We start from the raw sequence: 24,260 nt of genomic DNA on the forward strand, positions 1-24,260 counted from the left end.
GCCATGGGACAGATTTGTTGTCCTCAGGGCTTGGCTTTTCCCCTGTCCCAGCAGCAGGCACAGCACGAGGTCAGGATGCACCCCAGGAATCCGGGAGCTGGGAAGCTCCACAGGAATCTTCTGGCAGCCCCAGCAGGAGGGAGTGAGGGAGCAGCCCAGCTGCAGCCACATTCTGAGCACACAAAAGCATCCGCCTGACCCCTCATTATCCATGTCTGAGGAGCTGGTGCATATCAAAATAATCCCTTCAAAGAGACTGGAAGAGACGAGCACTGAAGTATTGATGAGCCAGGCTGGCACAGGGATTGATCTTGATGGGTTTGTGAATTTTATTAAGAACTTTAGAGAGGGCACCCAGCACACAAACACGTCCCCCTCACCAGGCTCTGAGGGCTCCCCATTCCAGGATGAGCCAAAGGTCTCCTGATCTGACCCCAGGCTGGCTCTGCTCATCTGCTGCTCTCAGAGCCTTGGAGACAGAGGAACAAACAAGAGATAAGGGCAGAATTTGATGCTGCAGATAAACAACAACTAAAATCAGAGGGGAAAAAAGCAAAGCCTCAAATGAGATTCCAGCTCTGCCTCCTCTGGGTTTTCTCATGGAAATCCCCCACATTCCCATCTTTATGTCTCTTCTCCTCCTAAAGCCAGGACAACCTTTGCTCCAGCATCTCAGCACTCAGGAGAGGCTCTCACCACTCCAATGGAAAAGGTTCTTCCCCCAGAGGGAGCTGGCACTGCCCAGGCTCCCCAGGAATGGGCACAGCCCCGAGGCTGCCAGAGCTCCAGGAGCTGCCAGGGATCCCAGGCTGGGATTGTTGGGGGTCTGAGCAGGGACAAGAGCTGCCCTGGCTGATCCCTGCGGGTCTCTTCCAGGTGAGGATATCCTACATTCTATAATTCCACGATTCCATGACCCTGACCCAGTGCAGCTCTGCTCCGCTCTCCTCCAGAATTCCTCTCCTGATACAGATCAGTGAATTTTCAGGGCTCTGCTGTGAGACTTGCTGTGTCTTGTTTCCAGGCTGGCTTGTGTCTACTGCCCTGGCTGGGCTTCACAGAAAAACCAGATGGGTATCAGCAAGGGTTTAAAGTGACCCCCAGTCCTTCCTGCAGATAGGCCAGGGTTTAGGGGGGAGCCTTGCCAGTCCCACAACTCCTGAGCACTGACAAACACTGAAATCACTGAAAACTGCAGCACAAGCCCAAATCATCTTTACCTGCTCATTTTAGGGGCAGAGAGGGAGCAGCTAGAGGAATCCCTCAGGAACCTGGAGTAGGATCTCCCCTCCTTGTGCTCCTGCCCTCACCATCAGCTCCTCTTTCTCCAAGCAAACTCTGTCCAGGCCCATGGGACCTCCCCGTCCTCACACTTGGGAGAACAAGGAGGCAAAGAAATAAATGTCCATTATTTTCATGATCTCTTCAGTGCCTGGATTGTCCTTTTCTCCTCCTATGTTTTTCAAAGTCACATCTCCATCTCACTTGGTTCCTTGGGAGCAGAGCTCTTCCAGCAAAGCCATGCCTGGTTTCCATGTGAAAGCAGCCTAGGACACCCCACATCCCCCCCAGAGCTGCAGCCCCCCAGTTAGTAGGTGACTCCTTCCAGCTCTGATCCCTGCCCTTGTAAATCCTGGGAATGCACCCAGGGAACACCTGGAATGAGGCCACCTGGGGCTGCTCTGACTCACCGTGGACAGACCCAAGCTTTGGGAACAGCCCAGAAGCACCGTGAGCAGTGATTTACAGCAGGGCTCCCTGCCAGCTCCAAGGTGACTCTGTCTGTGCAGGAGGACATTTATAGGGCCAGAGCTCTTTCCTGCCAGACCTGAGCTGTCCTGGGGGTGACACAGAGCTGTGCTCCTGGGAAGGCCAGGGCTGGAAGGGACCTTAAAGACCACCCAGTTCCACCCGTGCCATGGCAGGGACACCTTCCACTATCCCAGGCTGCTCCAAGCTCTGTCTAACCTGGTCTGGAGCATTTCCAGGGATCCAGGGGCAGCCACAGCTGCTCTGGGCACCCTGTGCCAGGGCCTGCCCACCCTCACAGGGAGGAATTCCCAGTTTCCAATATCCCATCCATCCAAGTGTCACTGGTGAACTCTGTACCTGTGTCCAGCATCCACAGAGCTGCATCCCTGTGGCCCTTGGGTACAGGAGGGGCAGGAGGAGGTGGGAGAAGCCCAGAGGCAAATAATTTCCAGAGCTTTGGGCTGGAGTCAGCCCACAGCAGCACTGGGCATCGAGTGCTGCAGCACTCACAACGTGCAGGCTCCATCCTCTGCCAAGAGCCCGCAGGAAAACCTGGCACAATTCCACCCAGGGAGCAGCCCTGGCACAGCCCCAGGGGCTGCCCCGCTCTGTCTGCCCCTCACTCCCTGTCCCCAGAGCAGAGAAATCCCAGAGAATCTTCCTCCAGCCTTCCTCCATCCTGGAGTGGGGCAGAGCTGCTGTCCCCCCTCACACCCCGCAGTGTGACTGTCCAGGAAAGCTCAATATCCCAAAATGCTGAAAGCACCGTGAGCTTGGTGCCCTCCCCACCCTCCCAGCCAGGAATTCCCAATTCCCAATCTCCCATCCATCCCTGCCCTCTGGCAGTGGGAGCCATTCCCTGTGTCCTGTCCCTCCATGCCTTGTCCCCAGTCCCTCTCCAGCTCTCCTGGAGCCCCTCCAGGCCCTGCCAGGGGATCTGAGCTCTCCCTGCAGCCTTCTCCTCTCCAGGTGAACATTCCCAGCTCTCCCAGCCTGGTTCCAGCCCTTGGAGCAGCTCCCTGGCCCTTCCTGGACTCATCCCAACAATTCCTGCCCTTTGGAGGACAGCAGGGAGCCTGTGATGCATCACGCACAGCTCTTGGCCATGGTCTGCCAGCTCCAAGCAGGATGTTACACTCCCAGACGTGGTTTCCTCTCCCCATTCCATGACTCCCTGACTCTTCTCCTGGGCTGCATTTGAACCTCTCAGCCCTGGGGCTGTGGATTATGCAGTGACTCAGATCCCAGGATCAGGACTCAGAGAGAAATTTGCAATTCAGAGCAGCTCCAAGACTCTGAGAGTCTCAACTGGGAAGTGGGAGAGGGCAAAACGTGAGACAGGGCATCACTGGCAGGGACAAACACAACTTTGAGTGTTCAGCCAGTTGGATGCAAAGCAGTGACACCTTCAGGGCTTCAGGCCCCACCATTCCCACCAGGAATTCACCTCCAAGGGGGATCCAGGTGCCCCATGGGATGCTGCAGAGCTGGAGAGGATGTGCAAGAGTGGGAAACCTCTTCTGAGATCAACCTCCAACCCCACTGAGAATCCCATGGCATGCTGGAGCATTTGGGTGGAGGGTCAGAGTCAGCAGGACTTGCAGGAAAACCTTCTGGATAAAGCCAAGCTCCAGGAGCTCCACCTGGCAGCATGTTTTGGAGTTACTGATGAAGGTCTGCAGGCATCCAGTGGGAAAAAATCCCCATCAGGTGCTGCTTCCTCAGCCTTGAAGAAAATAATTGCATGGACAAGCGAGCAGCTGACACAGAACAAATTAATTTGGGAGATAAAGTACAAGGGGTGAGCTCTCATGAGGGGAGGAGGAGGGTGAAAGTGTCACTCCCCCAAGGGTGAGGGATGTGACAAATCGAGGGAGCTGAGGTGGGGTTTCATCCAGAAAGGAGCAGTGACAAGCTGGTCACGAAGAGAAAAGGAGAAACAATATTGGGAGGCTCCAAAATTCAGAATTTCTTGTGAGTTTGTATGGGGATGTTTGTAAGGCAGATGAAGGGAAAAAAAAACCAAATCACAGGAGAAAAATCTACCCCTATCAACAAATATTTTGCACTGCTACAGCATCACCTGTGCCATGGGAGAGCCCTGGGGTGCAGAGCAGCTCTGGGAGATGCTGGTGTCACCCTCTGGGTGGGCAGCACAAAGCTCAGCACAGCCCCAGGCCTGGAGTTCCACAGGAAATCCTGGAAAAGCAGCTGAGAGCTGGTCCTGGGGAGCACCAGAGGAGGCAACAGATGGTGAACCTTGCTGTGTGATAAATATTGCAGCAGAGCCTGGGTTTGCCTGTGCAGATGTCTCTCCACAGGCTGGGAGCAGGAATGAGGGAGGCAGTGCACCTCTGGTTTGGGAATGGCCATGGCACAGAAATGGAGATGCTGGAACAGCAGGATGAGCTCCTGGCAGAGCCCAGCCTGGGACAGCTCGATCTGTTGGTGATGGTGCTCCAAGGAACACAAAAAATTTGGGAATGAGGCTGGGATATGCTGATTTGTAGCTGTCCCAAGAAGAAAGGGAGAGCAGCAGCCTTTAGTTCCCAGCAGCTGGCAGGACACAGACTCTTATAGAATCATGGAATTGTTTAGATTGGGAAAGAATTTGAAGATTGTTGAGTTCAACCATCCCCCAGCACTGCCAAGGCCACCACTGATCCCTGTCCCCAAGTGCCACATCCACATGGCTTTTAAATCCCTCCAGGGATGGGGATTCCACCACTGCCCTGGGCAGCTTGGCCAGGGCTGGACAAACCTTTCCATGGATAAATTTTTCCCAATATCCAATCTCAACCTTCCCTGGTGTAGCTTAAGACTTTTTCCTCTTGTCCTGTCCCTGTTCCCTGGGAGCAGAGCCTGACCTTGCTCCTCCCTCCTGTCAAGGAGCTGTGGAGAGTGAAAAAAACTGAGCCTCCTTTTCTCCAGATCAAACAACTCCAAGGGCTCTGACCAACCCAAGGTGACCTTGGGTAGCATCACCTGGAGGAAAATTCCTGGATGTTGTTCCAGCAGCAAAGTGTGCTCTCATCTGCCCTTTCAAATGCTCCCAGCACCTGCTCAGAGGGGCTGGGAAACATTTTGGGTTCTCCTGAGGAGTGTCCTGAGGAGCAGGATCACAGACCCAGGTCTGCACTGGGGACACTCATCCCAGAACAAACACAGAAGAGACACCCCAGAGGTTCCAGCAGGAGGCACGTTTGTGCCAGTGCCTGGGAAAAGCCCTGGAAACCAGGGAACACGGATGTTTTGGCTCCAGCACCATCTGGACAAGAGCTTCCCAGTGAAGGAGGGACTGCAGTGAAGCCAAGCCATCGGAGGGAGGCTGGGAGCTGCCCACTCTGCCAACCTGCTGCCAAGGATTCCGGGCCAGGAGGGATTTCCTCCCTGCTGGAGCCAAGTGATCCTGATCTTCCATTGACAAACGGGGCTGGATCCAAGAGACAAAGAAAATGAGCAGTCAGAAGCCAGGCTCTGTGGCTCCACAGTGCTTGTTCCAACAGAGCAAGGCCCTTTCCAATGGGAATGCAATGGCAGGTGTGGAATTTGGGGAGAATTCCCAGCAGGGACCCCTGTGGGAAAAGGTGCTGATGACATAAGAGACAGAGGTTGACAACTTCTGCTGGTTCATCATGGACTCAATGGTCTTAAAGGTCTTTTCCAGCCTTAATGATTCCATGATTCCCCACTTTCTTTCCAAAATAAGGATATTTCCAAGCGTGATCACTTTGGTCCAATGAATAAAATAAATAAATTTTAAAATAAAGCAATTCAGCACCAGTCTGGTTTAATGTATTAGCACTGACAGTGCTAATGACAAATGTGATTATTCCAAAGCTCCTACATACATCAGGGAAGTGAAACTGCATAAATTGGCAGCCCTTGGGCATTCTTCTTTTCCACCTGCCATTAAATCAATTTAAAGTTCCCATCTCAATCTATCAGAATTAATTATGTGTTTTCAGGCAGCAATTACTGGAAGAAGTCCTTCATTTTGGGATTGATCCATCTCCAGGGCCCAGAGCAGGAGGGGGATGCAGGGACCAGGGTATTGGGGGTGGATTTTGCATCACTCTGGGGTTATTTTAGCTCTGGAGGGTGTGAAGGTGCTCCTGGACTCTGCCCAAATCAGGGCTCTCAGCATCTCTCATCCACAGCAGGAACAGACTGGAATATTTCAGTTGGAAGGGACCTGTCACCATTATCAAGTCCAACAGCTTGATCACCTCAGGGCTGACCAAAAGTTAATTATTGAGGGAATTTGTGCCTCTTAAACATCCCTGGAAATGTTCCAGGCCACATTGGATGGAGCTTGGAGACACCTGGTCTCGTGGAAGGTGGAATGAGGTGGTTTTTAAGGTCCCTTCCAATCCAAACCAGTCTGTGATTCCGTGGAACACTGACAGGCTCATTAAGGAGCTCTCTGGGCAGCTTCTTCTCCCTGCACACACAGCTCCAGCAGAAGTGGAGTCATTCCTGCCCAGAAAAAATCCACTCCTGGTGCACTTCCAACCCATGTCATGTGCTTTGGGGTTTTTGTTGTTTTTTTGGGAATTTTTTTTCCTCCTGTCTTTTTTTTTTTTTTTTTTTAAACAACCAAGTTTGGAAAGTCGCAGGAAATAAAAACAAGAAATTGCTGACAAGTGTCCCACTGTAATTGAGTGAGAACACAGAGCTCAGCTCTACAGATTCCCAGAAATACAGTCCAGATGTGGCTCTCCACAGTGGCTCAGCCAAACCACAACCCCCGAAATGACATCCCTGGGACTGGGAAACTTCCTCAGCGCCCCTTCCACTGGTGCCCAAAACACACCCAGCCAGAGATTTGGGAAAACACAGAGCTGGCAGCAGAGCCTGGAGGGGCCCTGTCAGTCCCCAGTGCTGAGGGTCTGCAGCAGGAATCATGGAATGGTTTGGGTTGAAAGGGATCTTAAAAATCATCTCATCCCACCCCTGCCATGGGCAGGGACACCTTTCACTGTCCCAGGCTGCTCCAAGCCCTGTCCAACCTGGCTTTGGACAATTCCAGGGATCCAGGGGCAGCCACAGCTTCTCTGGCACTCTGTGCCAGGGCCTCACCTCCCTCAAAGGGTAGAATTCCTTGCAAAATTCATGGCAGAGAGATGTTTGGTGGCCCAGGCAGTGTCCCAGCACTGGTGGATCTTCCCTGATCCACCACAGTCCAAACTCCTCTGTGCTCCCACCCTCCTGTGCAGGAAAATCAAGTGTTGCTGGGTACATCCTGCTGCTTGGTATCCAGGATGTGGAGCCAGGCTCCCAAAAAATGGGGAGGGGGGAATTGTCCCCTGCCCTCTGCACCTTCCCATGGGACATCACATCTATGCTGCTGCTGGGACTCACCAGGATTTCCCTGAAATGTGAACTCTGCTCTTCCCAGAAGGATGGCAGAGGTGTCCACTGACCCATTTGAGTGGCTTTTTTGCCTGTTAGAAATCCAGGAGTGTGGTGTCAGGGCAGCCAGAGCAGAGCAGAGCTGTGCTGGTGGGGGACATCCCTGCATGCAGGGTGATGGTTTTTGCTTCCAAATTAAATAATGGAAGGGCATCCACTGGTTTTGAGAAGTTTCTCTCCCAAAATGGTTCACTGAGCATGGCAAGGAGAGGGAAAAATCCCAATACACCCCATAAAGGATGAGAGAAATGCCTCGAGCCTCCATCAGCAGAGCCGTGGTGCTCCAGATCTGCCGTGGGGATCAGGGATGGGCAGAGGAATCTGTTTGCAGAGAGCACACAGGTCTGGCAAGGCTGGGCAGGCCCTGTTGGTGAAAGGACCATCTGTCCCCAAATTGTGATTTGTACCAACCTGATGGTGCTGGCACAGCCAGCCCAGCTGCGCTGCCAGGCCATCTGCTCTGCAGCAGAGGGAGTTTATCCCCCCTAACCTCAGGGTTATGTTCTCCATGTTCAACATCGCAGAGGAAAACAAAGGCTGTGATTTGAGGAGGCTGAATCCACGTTTCCAGCTCCTCACGGAGCGCCAGGGCAGAGCTCGGCCTGGCTGCTGGGCGTTCAGGCCCTGAGGGATCACTGCAGCCCCACCACGGCCCTGCAACCCTCCTGAAGGGGGTCAGACGCTCTGGGCGGGCCTCTGGGTGCCAATGAAGACTTTAATTTGGGGTATTTGGCTGTAAATGACCCAGCACTGTGCAGGTGTCCCAGCTGTGGCCTGTGTATCCTGTGCCACCCTGGGCACAGGCGATGGACGGAGAGCTGGGCCTGGTGTGGAAGGATAACCTTTCGCAGGAGCTCCTCACCAGCAGCTGCTGTCAGGACAAAACTTTCTGGCATGGAAAACCTGGAAACAGACTCACTGGAGCAGGTATTGACCCTGCTGTGCCTCGTCCCCTTCCGCACCCCAGTGCACCCATCCACCCTCATGGCCGTGCTTGGTGCCTGCTCCCACCCCAGGCCGGAGCTGTGTCCTGGGCGAGGGACAGTCCCAGGAGCTGTCCCTGCCATGGAGAGGCAACATCATGTCTTAGGTTGGAAATGGGGGTGTTTATTCTATTTCCCATCTGTCAGAGCTGGGGCACTTATCTTCTGTCCATGGGGCAGTGTTCTTTATCTCTTCCACAACTTCAAACCAAGACACATCAAAAATGATCCTGATGTGATCCACTCCTCTCCACCTCTCCACCTGGCAGGTACTGAGATGCCTGATTGATTCCTGGTTTCCACGACCTGTTTCTCCTGGAAGACCCACAGCTCTCAGCTAAGTAGAAGTTCCCAAATCAAGAGTGAGGTCTGTGGGTGAATCCCCCGCTCTCAGAGCCAAATCCCTTCCCTGCAGTGTGCATGCCAATCCCAGGGGCTCCTTCCATGCTCTTTGCTCAAGGAAAACCTCCTGCCACCATTATTCCCATTCTTCTTGCTGAAAGACTTAACTCCCTGTACAGCAGAGAAAATTTATTCCCTATATTCCGTGGGAGAGATTATCTCCAGCTGCTATTATTCCCTTATCAATAATTCACTGTGCAGCCACGCTCCAGCTCATTCCCGACTGCACGAGCAGCCGGGAGCGATACGGGCTCCTCGGATATTGCTGATGCTCTCAGCAAAGCAGAACACCACAAATGAGTCACATCCTCTGGAATCTTCTCCTTCCAGCCTCCCGTGGAGGGGAGCAGCTCCACAGAAGGGCTGTGAGCCCGTGGAGTAGAAATAAATAAATAAAGGGGAGATAATTAAACTCTGTATTTCAGTCTTAGAGGAGGAGCTCATGAAAAGGGACTCTTCATCTGGCAAATCCAATACAATGAGGTGATTAAAGGAGAAAAGCAGACATGGAGCTGTCTGTGAATGCAGAGCACACGCTGAAGCCTTGATCAAGGCTCCCCTGTTAGAAGGACAAGCTGGTTGCCATTGCCATTTATCTCCCACAGGATAACAACAGTGGTGCACAGAGCTCAGGATTAGAACAGCATCATGTCACTGGATTCATCTCTCCCACACCACGCACGGCACAAATGCCTCATTCCCCACTGGAGAGACGAGCACGGGGATCATTGGGATACGACCTCGGCACCACCACCCTTCCGTGGCTGTTAAAACTCCACCACCAGGAAGATTTACAGCCCTGAGGATGCACAAGTGTCATCTGTGACTAAATCAGGCACCGGCTGGGAGAGGAAAGATGATCTCCCCCTTTGCAGTTGGCACTGGGAAGTTCCACAGCCACAGCTCGGATGAGCCATCTCGGATGTCCGAGACATCTGTGCAGTCATTAACTGAACCTTTCATCTTCCAGGCTGGCTCTGCTCTGGAGCATCCTGTCAGGGAGCCAAGGCAAGCAGCACTTGAGTGCTCTTTGATCCAGCCAGGTGGATCTGTCTTCCAGGGATTTATTGGCACATGGAGGAAATGCCTCCCACTGCTCTCTTTACCTGCACGTTTCAATGGATTGCCTCGCAAATCACAGGAGCCCAGAGTGGCTTGGATTGGGAGAGACCTTCAATCCCATCCCATTCCACCCCCAGAGACACCTCTGCTCCCTGGGTGGAATTGTGCCAGGTTTTCCTGCGGGCTCTTGGCAGAGGATGGAGCCTGCACGTTGTGAGTGCTGCAGCACTCGATGCCCAGTGCTGCTGTGGGCTGACTCCAGCCCAAAGCTTTGGAAATTATTTGCCTCTGGGCTTCTCCCACCTCCTCCTGCCCCTCCTGTACCCAAGGGCCACAGGGATGCAGCTCTGTGGATGCTGGACACAGGTACAGAGTTCACCAGTGACACTTGGGAATGGCAGCACCTCCAATATGTGCCTTTAAAAATCAACATGAAATTTAAAAAAATTTAAAATCACTCAGTTCAATCAACTAATCACATATAAACCCCTGAACTGATACCACTTCAAAGCAGCAACCACCTCTCCTAAGCCCAGCTCTCACCCCAGGGAGGGAGAAGTGCCAGAAATCACCTCGAAATTGCAGTTGATTCTCAGTGGAAGGAATTCAGCTGCTCTGCTGATAAGCAGCCACATACATCTCTAAGCTGGAGAGGTAGATCATTAAGGGGAAATGTTTAGAGAAATTAAATCCTTTTTTGCTGCTTCTTATGCTAATAGGGAAAAGCAAGCTGATTTGCAGGAGGACAACATTTAGCAAAATCAAATTCATCAACGTCCCCATCTGTTCCCGTTCTCGTGCTGACTTTGTCAAAAATCAGCTTTCCTTCAACCAACACCCGCGTCACTTGGAGCCAATTCTGGGCAGATTTGTAAATAAACCACTTCTGCAAAGCCAGCCAGGAAAAAAAAAAAATCCAGTGGAAAGGCCTGATAAATAGAAATACATGTTGGGATTGAAGGGATTGAGGAGATGGCCAAGAGACTAAAGGGACAGGGAATGATGAATCAGCCCAGCTGGGAAAATAACCCAGAGGCCAGTGGAGGGTTAATGATACCAGAAATGGGAATTCTCCAAAACAGGATCCTGCATCTCTGCCTCAGCTGCTGTTGTTGCTCCTGGATGAAGCAGGATCTGGAAACAGCTCCATGCTGGAGCTGCTCTACATGCAGGGGCACCAACAAGCTCCTCCTGCAGCTCATGGGGGTCTGGAAAGATCTCCTAAAAATGTCACAGAATCACAGAAGAGAAGCACAGAGTGCCCTGAGTTGGAAGGGACCCACAAGGATCACCAAGTCCAACTCCATGTGCTCCTGTTTGTTGTGGGAAGCAGCACTGAACTGGTTTGTGACTTTGTTCTGCCTATTCCCAGTTCCTGGAGCCTGCAGATAATCAATACAGGTAATTTATGCCAAAGACACTATGGAGAAAGTCTTATCTCAAAACTCAGCAATGAGGGATTTCACAGAGATTTCACTTTTGGGATTGAAAGGGACCTTAAAGAACATCCAGTCCCACCCCAGCCATGGGCAGGGACCCCTTCCACTGTCCCAGGCTGCTCCAAGCCCTGTCCAGCCTGGCCTTGGGCACTGCCAGGGATCCAGGGGCAGCCACAGCTGCTCTGGGCACCCTGGGCCAGGGCCTGCCCACCCTCACAGCCAGGAATTCCCTCCCAATATTCCATATTCAACCTTTTCCAGCTTAAAGTCATTATTCTCCCTTGTTCTGTCCCTCCATGCCTTGTCCCAAGTCCCTCTCCAGCTCTCTTGGGGCCCCTTTAGGCCCTGGCAGGGCTTTAAAGTCTCCCTGGCTCCTTCCCTTCTCCAGGCTGAACACCAAACTTAAGCACCAGGGCTGCCTTCCCATCCCCTCCTTCCAGGGCAGGACTATTCCGTGTGCTCCCACATTCCATTTATTCAGCAACCTGACCCACGCAGGCATTTTCAGCAGTTCCAGGTCCAAGGTGGGCACATCCCCATGGATAACACCTGTCATGTGGCACGTGCCAAGTGGCACCAGGCTGTTGTGTTGTCACATTCACATTCTCTGGAAAAATCCCGTCGCCCAGGATTTTTCTCCTGGGAAGCTGAGAATCCTCAGAGAAAAAGGAAAACAATAATTATCTCATTTGCTTCTAATCTGTTTTGCTCATGTGGAATGTGGTTGGAGATTGTTTACCCACAGGTGATTGTTTCAGTGGATTCTGCTGAGTTATTTTCTGTCCCCAGGTGTCCACATGGCTTTTGAATCCCTCCAGGGATGGGGACTCCACCACCTCCCTGAGCAGTTCCAATGCTTGACCATCCTTTCCACGAGGAAACTCTTCCTCATGTCCAACCTGAACCTCCCCTGCCATGACCTGAGGCCATTTCCTCTCATCCTGTCCCTGTTCCCTGGGAGCAGAGCCTGGATCCCACCTGGCTGCCCCCTCCTGTCAGGGCATTGTGGAGAGCCATAAAATCTCTCCTCAGCTTCCCAGTGTCTCATTGTTCACTCCCAGGCCTGGAAATCCAAGTGATGATCTCAACCTGCACAAAATAAATCCATCTGTGGGAAGCCCAGTGCAGGAGTTGGAGATTTCCCTGTGCTGTCCTCACCTCAGCCAAACCCCATCCTGCTGCCAGGTGCCTTCCTCTGCACTTCCTCTGGCTCAGCCTTAATTATTCATTTCCTGACATCCTTTCATTCAGAAAGGTCTCACCAAAACTCTCTCTCCATAAAAAAGAAAGCTCTCTCCATAAAAACTGCTTTTTCCACTTGTTTGGTCCATGTAACTGTGGACATCCACAGGGTCAGGTGACACAGCTGAAAATATTTACATTCCCTGCTTTTACCACCCTCTTTTAAGCCATGAATTAACTTCAGGTGTCTCTGTGGATGTGAAAATTCCTCCAGGGAAGCACAGCAATCCAAGCGATCCTCCTGTAGCATCTCCACGTTGCCACCACGTGGTCGGATGGTTCCTTTCCCTTCCTCTTCTTCTGGCCTCACCTCTTCCACAACTCTCTGGAGTCAAGTGGGAGCAGCCCTTTAGGAAATGTGCTCCAAAACTCTTTAAAAAAAAAAAAATCTATTTAAGCACACCCAGGCTGGAGCATTAATAGCGTGAGGAGCATTAAATATTAGTCCTAATTATCCTAAACTCCTAATTATCCTAAAGAAAAGCAGAGAGTGATGTCCCGGAGCTCCTCAGGAGGCAAGAGGAGGGAGCCCCACCTGCACATTCCCCACCCTGCCCTGCAGCCAGATCCAGCCCCAATTCCACCAGGCTCCACCCGGCTTCTCCCTTTCCTGGGCGTGCAGGAGACAAACGAGGCATCTTCAGCGGCCACAGGAGGGATTTCAATTAGGAAATCTTGCAGAAATACTGATTTAAAAGCTTTCTTCACCGTGTTTGTGCCGGGGGGCTGTGCTGGCCGCCTCTCCCTCCCAGCGAGGTGTCACTGCACCACCCCATGGTGGATGGAGTTTTAGTCCTGGCTGCAGAATTCCAGCGGAGCATCCGAGCAAACAACTATTTCCCCGGGGCCAGGGTTTGGTGTTGTCTCTCCCGATTAAGGAAACAGGAGGAAAAACTCCAGGGGAAGCTCAGATCCCAGGCAGAGGGGCCTTGGCTGCAGCATCGCTGCTCAGGGTGCTGGGTCGGGAAGGGAATGGGTTGGGAAGGGGATGGGTTGGGAAGGGGATGGATCAGGAAGGGGACGGATCCCTTGACAAGTGATGCATCAACCTGGCAGATTTTCAGTTCGGAGATGATTTTTTTTTTTTTTCCCCTTTTTGTTTCAGTATCCATGCCACGTCTCTGATATCTTCCCCCCAAAGTTGTGTCTTCCTCCTTGATTTTTTCTCCTGCTTTTGCAACATCTGTCAGCTTAGTTTTGCCACGTTTTGGCCCTTTGCACTGCACGGCATGTAATCCTGCTCCATTTTCTAGTAGTCACTAAATTTCCCAAATTTCTTTTTTTTTTCTTTCTTCAATTACATTTCTTCTTCTGATATCTCGTTTGCAGAGCATTTGTAAGTGCTTCTTTTCTGTTTCCAGCATTGGAATGGGGATGAATTTTGGCACGATTTGTCCCATGTCCCTGCACTTGATGGCATGCCATGGCTTTTGATGGCTTTCAGTTCGGTGACAATTTTTTTTAATTTTTTTTTTCAGTATCCATGCCATGTCTCTGATATCTTCCCCTCGAAGTTGTGTCTTCCTCCTTGATTTTTTCTCCCGCTTTTGCAACATCTGTCAGCTTAGTTTTGGTATGTTTTGGCCCTTTGCACTGCACCTGATTTCTTCCCAGACCATTTTCTGGTAGTCACTAAATATCCCAATTTTCTGGTTTGTGTGCGTTTTTTTCAGCTGGATTTCATTTGATCCTATCTCCTTTCCAGAGCGTTTGGGAGCCTTTCTTTTCTGGGTTGCAAGATTCCCTTTCCCTTCCCGAAAGGAAATTTCATTTCCTTTCAGGAAGGGAAAGGGAACCTTGAAATTTCAATAGGGACCAATTGGGCAATCTTTGCTCCATGTCCCTGCACTTGATGGCATGCCACGGCTTTTGATGCTTTCCAAAAAGGATCAGGAAGGGGATGGATCCCTTGGCAAGTGATGTATCCACCTGGCAGCTCCCTCAGCAAGTTGTCACACACCCATCAGCCTGACTGAGCTAAAACCTCCGGGATTACACCCGGAGTGTCCTCCCTGAACAGCGGAGATCTCAGGAATGTTTATTGGCTTTTATTCCTTCTCAGGCAGGGATTTCATCGATCGGCTCTCGAGTTGTGGCAGCGCCGCTCACAGCAGATCCTGCAGCATCCCAAAAACTTGGGGAATTCTGGAGACAGGCACATGTGCTGTCCCAAGGGGGCACGTGGGGTGACATTCCTGTTCCTGGGAACACACAGAGGGCACAAGGAAAGGGGAAAGGGAAGGGGGAAGGGAAAGGGAAAGGGAAAGGGAAAGGGAAAGGGAAAGGGAAAGGGAAGGGAAGGAAAGGAAAGGAAAGGAAAGGAAAGGAAAGGAAAGGAAAGGAAAGGAAAGGAAAGGAAAGGAAACGAAAGGAAAAGGAATCTGTATAAGACTACACTTCAAATACTTCCCAAATATTTAACAAAGGGATGAGAAAAGGAGGAAGAGGAAGAAATGGCTGCTTATCCTTGGAGAACCATTTATCCCAGAAATCTTGACTCTGAACACACCTTTTCCTTGATTCTTGGTAAGTCCACGTGTCATGGAATTTAAAGGAAAATTCAGGGAGAATCTTCCTGAGGAACCAGCAGTCACACAAAAGTGAGGGGGGGGAAAGGGCATTGAGGTCCAGGCTCATCAAAACACAGACTCTGGAAGGAAAAGCACAGCTGAGAAAAATATTATCTTTAATAGCGACTTTGCATTGATGGTTTCTCATTTTGCAGTTTAAAACTCCTTGAAAGAGTTGTAATTTAATTTAGAAAAAAACTTTTTAGAGACAAAAATTTCGCTGGTGCTTTTCCCCCTCTGATGTTCATAGATTTCAGAACCTGCCCTCACCTCAAGGACATCCCTCACACATCAGCCACATCCACCTCAACTCCTCCTGGGTTTTGGGAACCTGCCTGGGGCAGGCAGAATTCCAAGGACCTAAAAGTTATCCTTTTGGATCTGCCTTGCAGTGAAAGGGAATTTCTGTAAGAAATGCTAAAGGGAACTGAAATTTGTGGCTGGGAAGCTTCAAGCAGGGAAAAGTGAGGGGAAAAGGCAGGTTCAGGCAGAAATTCTTCTGGAAAGTCACTGGATTAATCAAAGTAGGGAGTTTGGAAGGTAAAGAAAAGCTGGTCCAAGAGTGGGGAATCAGCCATGGAATAAACTCAGGGAAGGGCCAAAGGTGATGTCCAGGTCAAACCAAGAACAAGACACCTGCAGGAGAGACAATTCCCCCTTCTTAAAGCAAGAAACCTTAAAATTGAGATTGCATTTGGTGTTTCTAAAGCAGTGCTAAACACTGAAATGTCTCCATCAGGCACTGATTTCCAACCCAACCTCTGGCAATCTGGCAAACACCAACTGCCAACAATTCCCAGGCATTTCTTTCCTATCAGGCCATTCCCAACCATTTTAATACCCAAAAATATTTCAGTTTGACTTCTCCCTTGGGTTTTTTCTTTTTCCCTCTTGGTTTTCCCTAGGTTTTCTTCCTTCTGCTGTTATTCCCTGTTGGATGTAACACACTGAGTGGAAGAGGAGGGGAGTGAGGTTTCTAGGAGTGCCTGTGGAATTCTCAACTCCTTACTCCTGTCAGGGAGGAGCTAAGAGCATTATTGCACTTTTCCAGAAAATTCCACACATCCAGAGCTGCCAGGCCCTCAGCAGCCATTCCCAAGGGCAGGGATGGAGGGAAGGACCAGGCACTGGGCTGGCTGTAACTCAGAATGCTCTCAGCATTCCTTGTCTGGAATTGTCTCCTCCCCAAGCAGCCTCCTTCACTTCAGAGCTGCCACCAGCTGGAATGAAGCTTCCCACTCCAAGATTAATCCCACAACGTTGATCCCTTCAGCTGCTGGGCTTGGGAGCAGCGTGGGAGGGCCAGGGGAGGGCCCATCTGCAGCTCCCACGCCCCTCGCGCGCGTTTCACGCAACCACAGAAAACAGTCACCAAAAAAATGAATTTTAAGCATCATTTGTCAACTCCAGCCTACATTTTTTGCTACAAAAAAATCACATTTTATTACCATTTCTGGCTAAGCCTGGCACGAGTGAAAGCTCCTTCCCAAACCATTGGAAGCATCTATCAAAATGAGGTAGATAGTCAAGCCAGTCTTGACTAAAAATCACTCAGTGCAGCTTTACTTTGAATTATTATTCACACCTGACTTTTCAAAAAAGCATTTTTTAGCTTCAGGGTTACAATTTTTATCCATGGAAGCAGCTGTTTCATGACTAAGCAGCACGAATCTGAGGAAAAAAAAAAGACACAACACAAACACAGGAATCCAAAGCTGGTGGTTATTTTTTACTTGAAGACTCTCTGAAGAACAAAATTATTGTTACATTATTGTCATTAATTCTTTCTGGAATGAAACAGGCCTGGTCCAGGTGATATGGAAAGGGCAGTGTGGTTTTTACAAAACTGATATTCAAGCAACATCAAAATACACAAAGGACAGGCTCTGACACTCAGGTTACACCGCTCAGCCTCAGTAAACATCTTTGGAATAAACTTTTAAAACAAAAAAATCAGTCAAGGAACTTAAATATTCACAGGACAAAACCATAATATTATGCAAAACATGAAGGGTGAGATTAGCAGAGATCAGCAGAGGCTGCCTGTGGGTAATCCAAGCAGGAGTTACACACAGGGGCTGGATTCCAGCTGGGAACAGTCACCCCCACGAGGCAGGTTTGGGATTTGGTTCTGTGCCTAAGGCAGGGAGGAGTGAGCAGCAGGCAGAGAAAAAAAAATAAATGAATGCTGGAAGTTTTTGTTCAAGCAGGAGCCCACAAGTCCAGCATAACAAAGAAAATGCTGGGTGTTCTTTTAAAATGAAAAGTTAGCCACAAGTCAGCAGGGTGTCCTCTCTATATTGCACCAAGTTTGGCTGTAACTGAAAAATGAGAAACCTCTGCACTTGGAGAAGCTACATTTAATATATCCCAAGTGGAGTGAGCAGAGTTCAGCTTTTGAAACAACCCAACACTTTTTCCTACCAGCTACATTTCTGTCTCCTCAAACCCCCTCCAAACTGCAAAACCACCACGGATCCAAGGCAGTGCTGCTACTTCTCCTCATATTTATTTATTTATTGCTTTATTTATGAGTGTCAAAGGCTAAGAGATGGGAAATTTCAGAGAATTTAAGGCAATTCCACAAAATCAACACCTGAAGGGCAATTCTGGCACATAGTGGTCTTCATTCCAACATCAGGAAATCAGGAGAGGTTTTAGCTTTAAAAAAGGACAGGGACACTCAGATTTTAGCCAAAAAGACCCTTTCAAACATCAGTTTATCTTTCTAACACAGCACTGAAGTCAAGTCATTCCAGAGCACCAATAATAGAAAAAAAAAAAAAAAAAAGAGGGAAGAAGTCAGATGAGCAATTAAAATAAACCAAACCACTAAATTACTACAAATTAAAACTAAACACTAAAAAAAAAAAAACCTAAATAATTACAAAGAAAAGCTAAGAACCCATAGAGCTAAACAAACCAAAAAAAAAGTTCAGAAACAGGCTTGTAAAAAAATCTAAATGTGCTCAGTATTAGGCTCATCCTTCCCTTGCAAAAACTTTGGAATTTAATCAAAAGAAGATGGAAAACTCTTTACAACACTGGTCCAATGGGCATGTGCATTCTTTTTATTTCTATACAGAGTGAAAACAAACACCATACAGACAAGAGTAAACTACTTTTTTTTTTTTAAAGAAAAAATTCAGGTATAATGTTCCAAAATGGTTTTGTGAAAACAGGAAAAAAAAAGGTTCTGTAAAAGAAATAGAAAGGAGTTATTTGAACTTCAGGCCAGGTACAGCCTGCATGGATTTGCAGCAAGATTTGGGTAAGAAATGATGGATTAAAAACAAGCAGAGTCCTGCTGGCATCCAGGAGGAGGAATGGAGAGGATTTGCACAGAGAACCCTGTGTGTAAACTATCGCCACGTGGAGTCACAGAGACAGACAAGACTTCAAGGTGCTGCTTGTCACTTGCTCCTAGAGAAAAACTACTTTGCCAAGAAGCTCAGAGAGTTTTCTACAGCTTTTTTCTTGGAAGAAATGGATGCAAGCAGCAGGTTTCTGGTCAGCCAGAGGATCCCACTGCAGAGTGCTTGTGCTAAGTTCCATCAGCTTTTGGTAAGAAAAAAGGTTGGGGAGGGTTTGTAGCGCTCATTGTCATAGCAAAAAGCAGTTTTTGTCACGTAAAAAGCCTCAACTAAAGGAATTCTAGTTCCATAACTAAAGGAACTTTTTTTCCCTCAGCATTTCTTCAGGGCACAGCTAGAGATTTATACTGGAAAACAGTATAAGAACAGGGAAGCCTTTTGGGAGGTTTAACCAACAACCAGGTGAGTGCATTTTCCTTGCTAATGCTCCCTAATGCAGGAATGACTCTGGTTTACATTCACTTCCAAATAATCCCTAGGGAACAAATCATTCCAGAAGCCACAGCAATTATTCCTTGGCACTTCTCTGCACACAGACAGGAGAAGTTCCAGCTATTTGCAACAGCAAGTTTTCCTTTGGAATACCTGATGCTTTCTATTTTATTATTTCCTCTGAATTCATGAAATGCAGGAACATTACCAAGCCAGGAGTCATTCTTCTCTTCAAGGTGGAGGATTTGACATTGATCTCCCTTGGAGTGGCTGACTCAAACACTAATCCTGGTGCAAATGCAGCTAAGATTTCTCCTGGGGAGCAGCACCGGGCACGGGGCGCTGCCGGACGCCACTCGGGGATGAGTCTCTCTTGCTCCCCTCCTTCCCCTCTGTTTCATTATCTGAGATGTCTCCCTCATCTGCTTCTTGCTCTTCATACCTGTTTTTCAGCAGATGAGCTGCCTCTGGACCTTGTTTCCCTCAAGGAGAAAGGAAAAATACACACAAGTAAATACCATTCCCAAGTAAAATCCACTTTTTTAACATCAAGCACAGCAACGCTGAGAGCTCCACTCAATCTTCTCTCCCTGCCCGTGTGGAATTTCATGTCTTGAGGTATGAAAATGCTCACAAAATTTTTTCTGTCCCTAAAACCACTTTTAAAAATATCCCAGCTTTACTAAATAGAAAATCCCAACCCACTATGAACCCTAAGGGCGAGGCATCAATCCCAAATGCAAAGTTCTACACTCCACATCACATCCTGCAGACACCAGGATTTCTTTAATATTTTCTATAAATGAGATTTATCAAACAGCTTCACTGAATCAGAAGTTTGCTGTGGGCTTACTTGACTGAGGCTGGAGCTGTGCTGGTCTGTGCCTTTTGGAGGGACAGATGCAGTCTGCCAGGAACACCATCATCTAAAACCAAAGAAACCCAAGGTGAAACTCCCAAACATTCTGCACATGGCAATCGTTTAGGATGGAAAATGTTAAGATCAAGTCTGAGCATTTACCCTCAGGTGGATCCCATCCAGCCCCACACTCGGTGTCACCATTTCCCCTTGGATTATGGGGGCTCCACCCCATCCCCATCCCTGTGTTCCAGCTCAGGGTACCCCAAAATCCCACCCCAAAACAGAGGCAGAGGCAGCACCAGTGTAACAAAGTCACCCCCAGCCCCAAGGAGTGCACTTACAAGTCCCAGGACCATTCCTAAGAACAGAGTTGCCAATCCAAAAACAGCATAGGAGCCCCAGACTGGTATTCCAAGATTTTCTGTTAAATAGCCGTGGCCATGCTGGAATAAAAGAGAATAATTTCAGGAAGAGCTGGATTTCATATTGAGGAGAAAATGAAGTAGGGATGTAAGCAAATACCCTGATCCACATGGACAGCTTGAACAACGCTGACATGCTGCTCATCCTGAAACAAAGCAGAGAGGAGGAACTGAGAACACTTTCAAATCTTCAAAAGAGAACACTGAGAACACTTTAAAATCTTTAAAACACAAATTTTTCCCCAGCTCCTGATGATGTCACCTTCCCTCTGCTGCCTGGGTAATTCCTTTGCCTGCCTCTTTGCCATAATTTCAGCCTCAAACCTGTGTGAAATAACCTCAGCTCATACATGGACAGCTACAAATTCCCAAATGTCTTTAACTTGGATCTGCTGAATCCAAGTTCAAGCTAATCCACGTGAATTTCAAGTTCTTTTTCTGTTCTATCTGGACCAATGCTCTGTGAGAAGCCAGCTGGAACTCCAGTGAAGATATTAAGAAAGAAGCATCAGGAGGTTTTATTAAAACAAAAATATTAAGCTATTAAAAGAAAATCAGGTTATAAGAGCTGAAAGATCTTCAGACACTTAAGTTTGGTGTCTGAATACAGAAAATAACAGAGAACTTGTTAATGCTGAGTTATTACCCAGTTTAACACATTCCTTGGTGTGGGATAAGAGTTTGTAAGAGAACCTGCCTCACAGCCAGGAATTCCTTCCATACATCAAACCTAAATTTCCCTTGACAGTTTGAACCCATTCCCCTTTTTCCTGTCAGTTCCTGATGGACAATCCCTCTGTGATTTCCTCCAGAGAGTGGAAGAAATTTCCCAGGATTTAGCTGGGCAAAACCATCTCAGTGCCACAGAGACCAAACAAATTCAAGGGTCAGCAAGCTCCCTACAAGAGTTTAGGAAACAAGAAACCTCTTCAAGCCTTAAGGTAAACCTTGCTGGGGACATCTCTGCTGTGGTGACAACGCTCAGGTCACCCCTGCTGTGGTGACAACGCTCAGGTCACTCCTGCTGTGGTGACAACACTCCCAGAGCTGAGGAGGAATTAGGACACCCACCCACCCAGGACATTCACACAGAGCTGGAAACAGGGAGCAGGACACACCTCGGGACATCTGATAATAAATTCTTACACAAAGCAACCCAAAACTTACAGGAAAGAGGAAGGACCAAACCAGGAGGACACTGGTTCAATGGATTTCCACTCCTCATCACTGATGAAGTTAATGAAGGCAGCTTTAGTCCTTGCTCCCTGGTATCTCCTGAACTCTCCATCTTTGCAGCTGTAAAACAACAAAACCACCACCAAAATCCTTTATTTTGTGTGATCCAAGCACCAAGTGCAGCATTTGTGTCCATCCAACAAACCCCCTTCCATCACCCTGTCTATTTTTACACATTCAATTTTTCAGTGTTAATTTTTTTTTTTAGCTGATATTGCCTCTAAAAAACATTTTCCAAACACCTGGACTAACTCCAAGTTATTTCCAGAACACTGACTCCACGAACACCTTGGCTAACTTTAGGCTGTGATTCCATTAAAAAAAAAAAAAGCAAGATAATGATCTTCCTAAAGCCCTTGCCACACACCTGCACTGAGGATCAACCTACAGAGAAAGGATTGCAAAACAGAAACACCCATGAAAAGGCAGAATAAATAAGGCCTGAAGGGAAAGGAAAAGAAATCATCTGGCAGCACAAGGTCACAGTGGGTGAGACAGTGGCTGTGTCAGTGAAAAGCAGCTCCTATTCTTAAAGAGCATAATAAATCTCATTTATTTGCCCAAAAAAAAAGGAAGAAAAAACTGCCCACTGTCACCCCAAAAAACCCCTGCAGCCCTGCATACTTACTGATAGATGGTAGGGAGGGCTGTGATGATAAATCGTCCACTTAACCCTGTAAGAAAAGTTATTTTGAGAGCATTTTGAGTATTTTTATGGAAAAAAAAGGGGCAAGAAATGTTGTAACAACCCATAATACAACAGCAGGCCTAGGTATCAATCTTTGTATGAAATCCAACACAACCTTGTGCATGTTAAAGCAGCACACACTTAAAAAATGATCCCTGGTCAAAGAGTAAAATGGGGAAAATGAGATATCCAGGGATAACTGCTCCATGGGGCTGTTGTGGCTGTAGCTCTTCAGAGGGAGAGGCTCTCCTTTGCACACATGATCTGCAGCCTCCAGAAACCCTGAGGAAAATAATCCAAGTGAGGCAAGCTTCCAAAGCAAAGCAGCTCTGGAGAAAGAGATCAGCATGGGGAAGGCCAGGCTTACAAATCCCATATGGACAGGAAAGTTTCAGGAGAGTCTCAGGAGAGTTTCAGGAGAGTCTCAGCAGAAGCAGAGCAAATTGTTTGCACTCCCTTCCACCAACCAAAGGAGGAACTGTGAATGGCAAGGCTGAAACCTTGTTTTTTGCTTTATAAGTATGGCAAAAAAACTCCTTGAGAAAACGTCTCATTCTTTTTATCTATTACAGTCTATGCATTTTGTTTATTCTATTCATTCAATTATATTTATTTTATCTACCATCTGACAGTCTGCTCCCTGGGAGGAGAGCTGGAGGTTCCTGTGTGAAACCTGGCCCAGAGAAGCTGTGGCTGCCCCAGAATCCCTGGAAGTGTCCAAGGCCAGGATGGACAGGGCTTGGAGCAGCCTGGGATGGTGGGAGGTGTGGTAAGGGGTGGACTGGGATGATCTTCAAGATCCCTCCCAACCAAAACATTCCGGGATTCCATTAAGCAAGATCAGGCCGTTTAGTCACACAGCAACGTGGCAGAGATGAGTAAAACACTTTTATTACCCCTTTTAATTCTGCCTGCCTCCCACAAGCACGCATTGCAGACGAGCACCCCCAAACCCCTCAGCTCCCCAAATCCCGGGGGGTTCGGGCGCCCTTCCCAGCCCCTCTCACCCGGCTGCTCCGTCACATCCACTTTGGCCACGTTCACCCCCAGGTCCTCTCCCCACTCGGCGAACTTCTCCCACTCGGGCTGCAGGTTCTCGCAGGCCGGGCACCAGGGCGCGTAGCTGAGGGAGCAGCACAGCGCTGTCACCGCACGCACCCCGCACACCGCCCCGGCACCCCGAGCGCGCCGCTCCCCACTCACAACTCCACCATCCACTCGTCCTGCAGCAGCTCCCGCCACATCCCGTCCGACAGCACCTTCACGGGGCTCGGCCTGCCCCGGGCGGCGGCCGCCAGCGCCAGGCACAGCAGAGCGCAGAGCGGAGCCCTCAGAGCGGCCCGAGCACGGCCCGGCGCCGCCATCTTGGCCCCCCCCTTCCGCCTTCCCTCCGCGTCACGGCCGGGCCCGCCCTCAGGGGAGAGCGGGGAGGCGGGATCGGGGAACCCGGGAGTGCTGGGGATTGGAAGGGCTTGGAATCCTGGAGTGCTGGGGATTGGAAGGGATTGCGATCCTGGAGTGCTGGGGATTGGAAGGGATTGCGATCCTGGAGTGGTCGGGATCGGAATCCCGGCCCGTCCCACCCCGTGCCATGGGCAGGCACGCCTGGAGCAGGGTGCTGCAAGCCTCGGCCATTCTGACGCCTCAGGGATGAGGGAGCCGCGGATGGTTGGGTAACCTGTGCCATGGCCTCGGCACCTTCACAGAGAAGGATTTCTTCCATGTGTCCTAAATTTCCCTTCTTTCGGGTTGCACCCGTTACTCCTTATCACAGAATCGTTCAGGCTGGAAAAGATCTCCGAGGTCATTGAGTCCAAGGTGTGCCCGGTCCCACCTTGTCAGCCAGCCCGGAGCACTGAGTGCCACCTCCAGGAATTCCTTGGGCACCTCCAGGGATGGGTACTCCACCATTCCCTGCTCAGCCCCTTCTAATGCTTGACAACCCTTCCTGTGAAGAAATTCTTCCTCATATCCAACCTAAACCCTCTCTGGCCCAGCCTGAGGCCGTTCCCTCTGCTCCTGTCCCTGTTCCCTGGGAGCAGAGCCCGACCCCCCGGCTGTCCCCTCCTGGCAGGAGCTGTGCAGAGCCACAAGGGCCCCCTGAGCCTCCTGTGCTCCAGGCTCAGCCCCTTCCCAGCTCCCTCAGCCTCTCCTGGGGCTCCAGACCCTTCCCCAGCTCCATTCTCTGCACGCTCTCCAGCCCCTCATTGTCCTTCCCAAATTTAGGGGTCATTGTTTTCTGGGCTGGGAGCACACACTGCTGGCTTATGTTGAGTTTTTCATTAACCGTCACCCCCAATCTTTCTCCCCAGTCCCTTCTCCATCCAGCCGGTGTGTCTGGGATAGAGAACAGCCACAGCTCCCCCCTGCTGCCTCCCAGA

General features: G+C 49.5%; 1 protein-coding gene across 1 annotated transcript; it reads right to left on the minus strand.

Moving 5' to 3' along the window:
- Positions 1-16,573: 16,573 nt before the first annotated feature.
- TMX1 (thioredoxin related transmembrane protein 1) lies at positions 16,574-23,254 on the minus strand. The gene is made up of 8 exons (XM_041458546.1): positions 23,083-23,254; positions 22,887-23,002; positions 21,820-21,865; positions 21,123-21,251; positions 20,056-20,101; positions 19,875-19,976; positions 19,525-19,597; positions 16,574-19,153 (listed from the first exon to the last, which is right to left on the minus strand). The coding sequence occupies exons 1-8, from the start codon at positions 23,241-23,243 to the stop codon at positions 18,975-18,977; spliced, it is 852 nt and encodes a 283-aa protein (XP_041314480.1). The 5' UTR covers positions 23,244-23,254; the 3' UTR covers positions 16,574-18,974.
- Between the last annotated feature and the right edge of the window lie 1,006 nt (positions 23,255-24,260).

Source organism: Pyrgilauda ruficollis, unplaced genomic scaffold, assembly GCF_017590135.1.
Source record: "Pyrgilauda ruficollis isolate IOZ18807 unplaced genomic scaffold, ASM1759013v1 scaffold129, whole genome shotgun sequence".
NCBI lineage: Eukaryota > Metazoa > Chordata > Aves > Passeriformes > Passeridae > Pyrgilauda > Pyrgilauda ruficollis.

Coding starts and splice junctions, on each gene's coding strand:
- TMX1 (XM_041458546.1), bottom strand. CDS start 23,243: ATGGCGGCGCCGGGCCGTGCTCGGGCCGCTCTGAGGGCTCCGCTCTGC. Junction 21,252..21,819: donor GCCCTCCCTACCATCTATCA/GTAAGTATGCAG, acceptor GTTGTTTTACAG/CTGCAAAGATGGAGAGTTCA. Junction 19,598..19,874: donor TAGGAATGGTCCTGGGACTT/GTAAGTGCACTC, acceptor CTTTGGTTTTAG/ATGATGGTGTTCCTGGCAGA.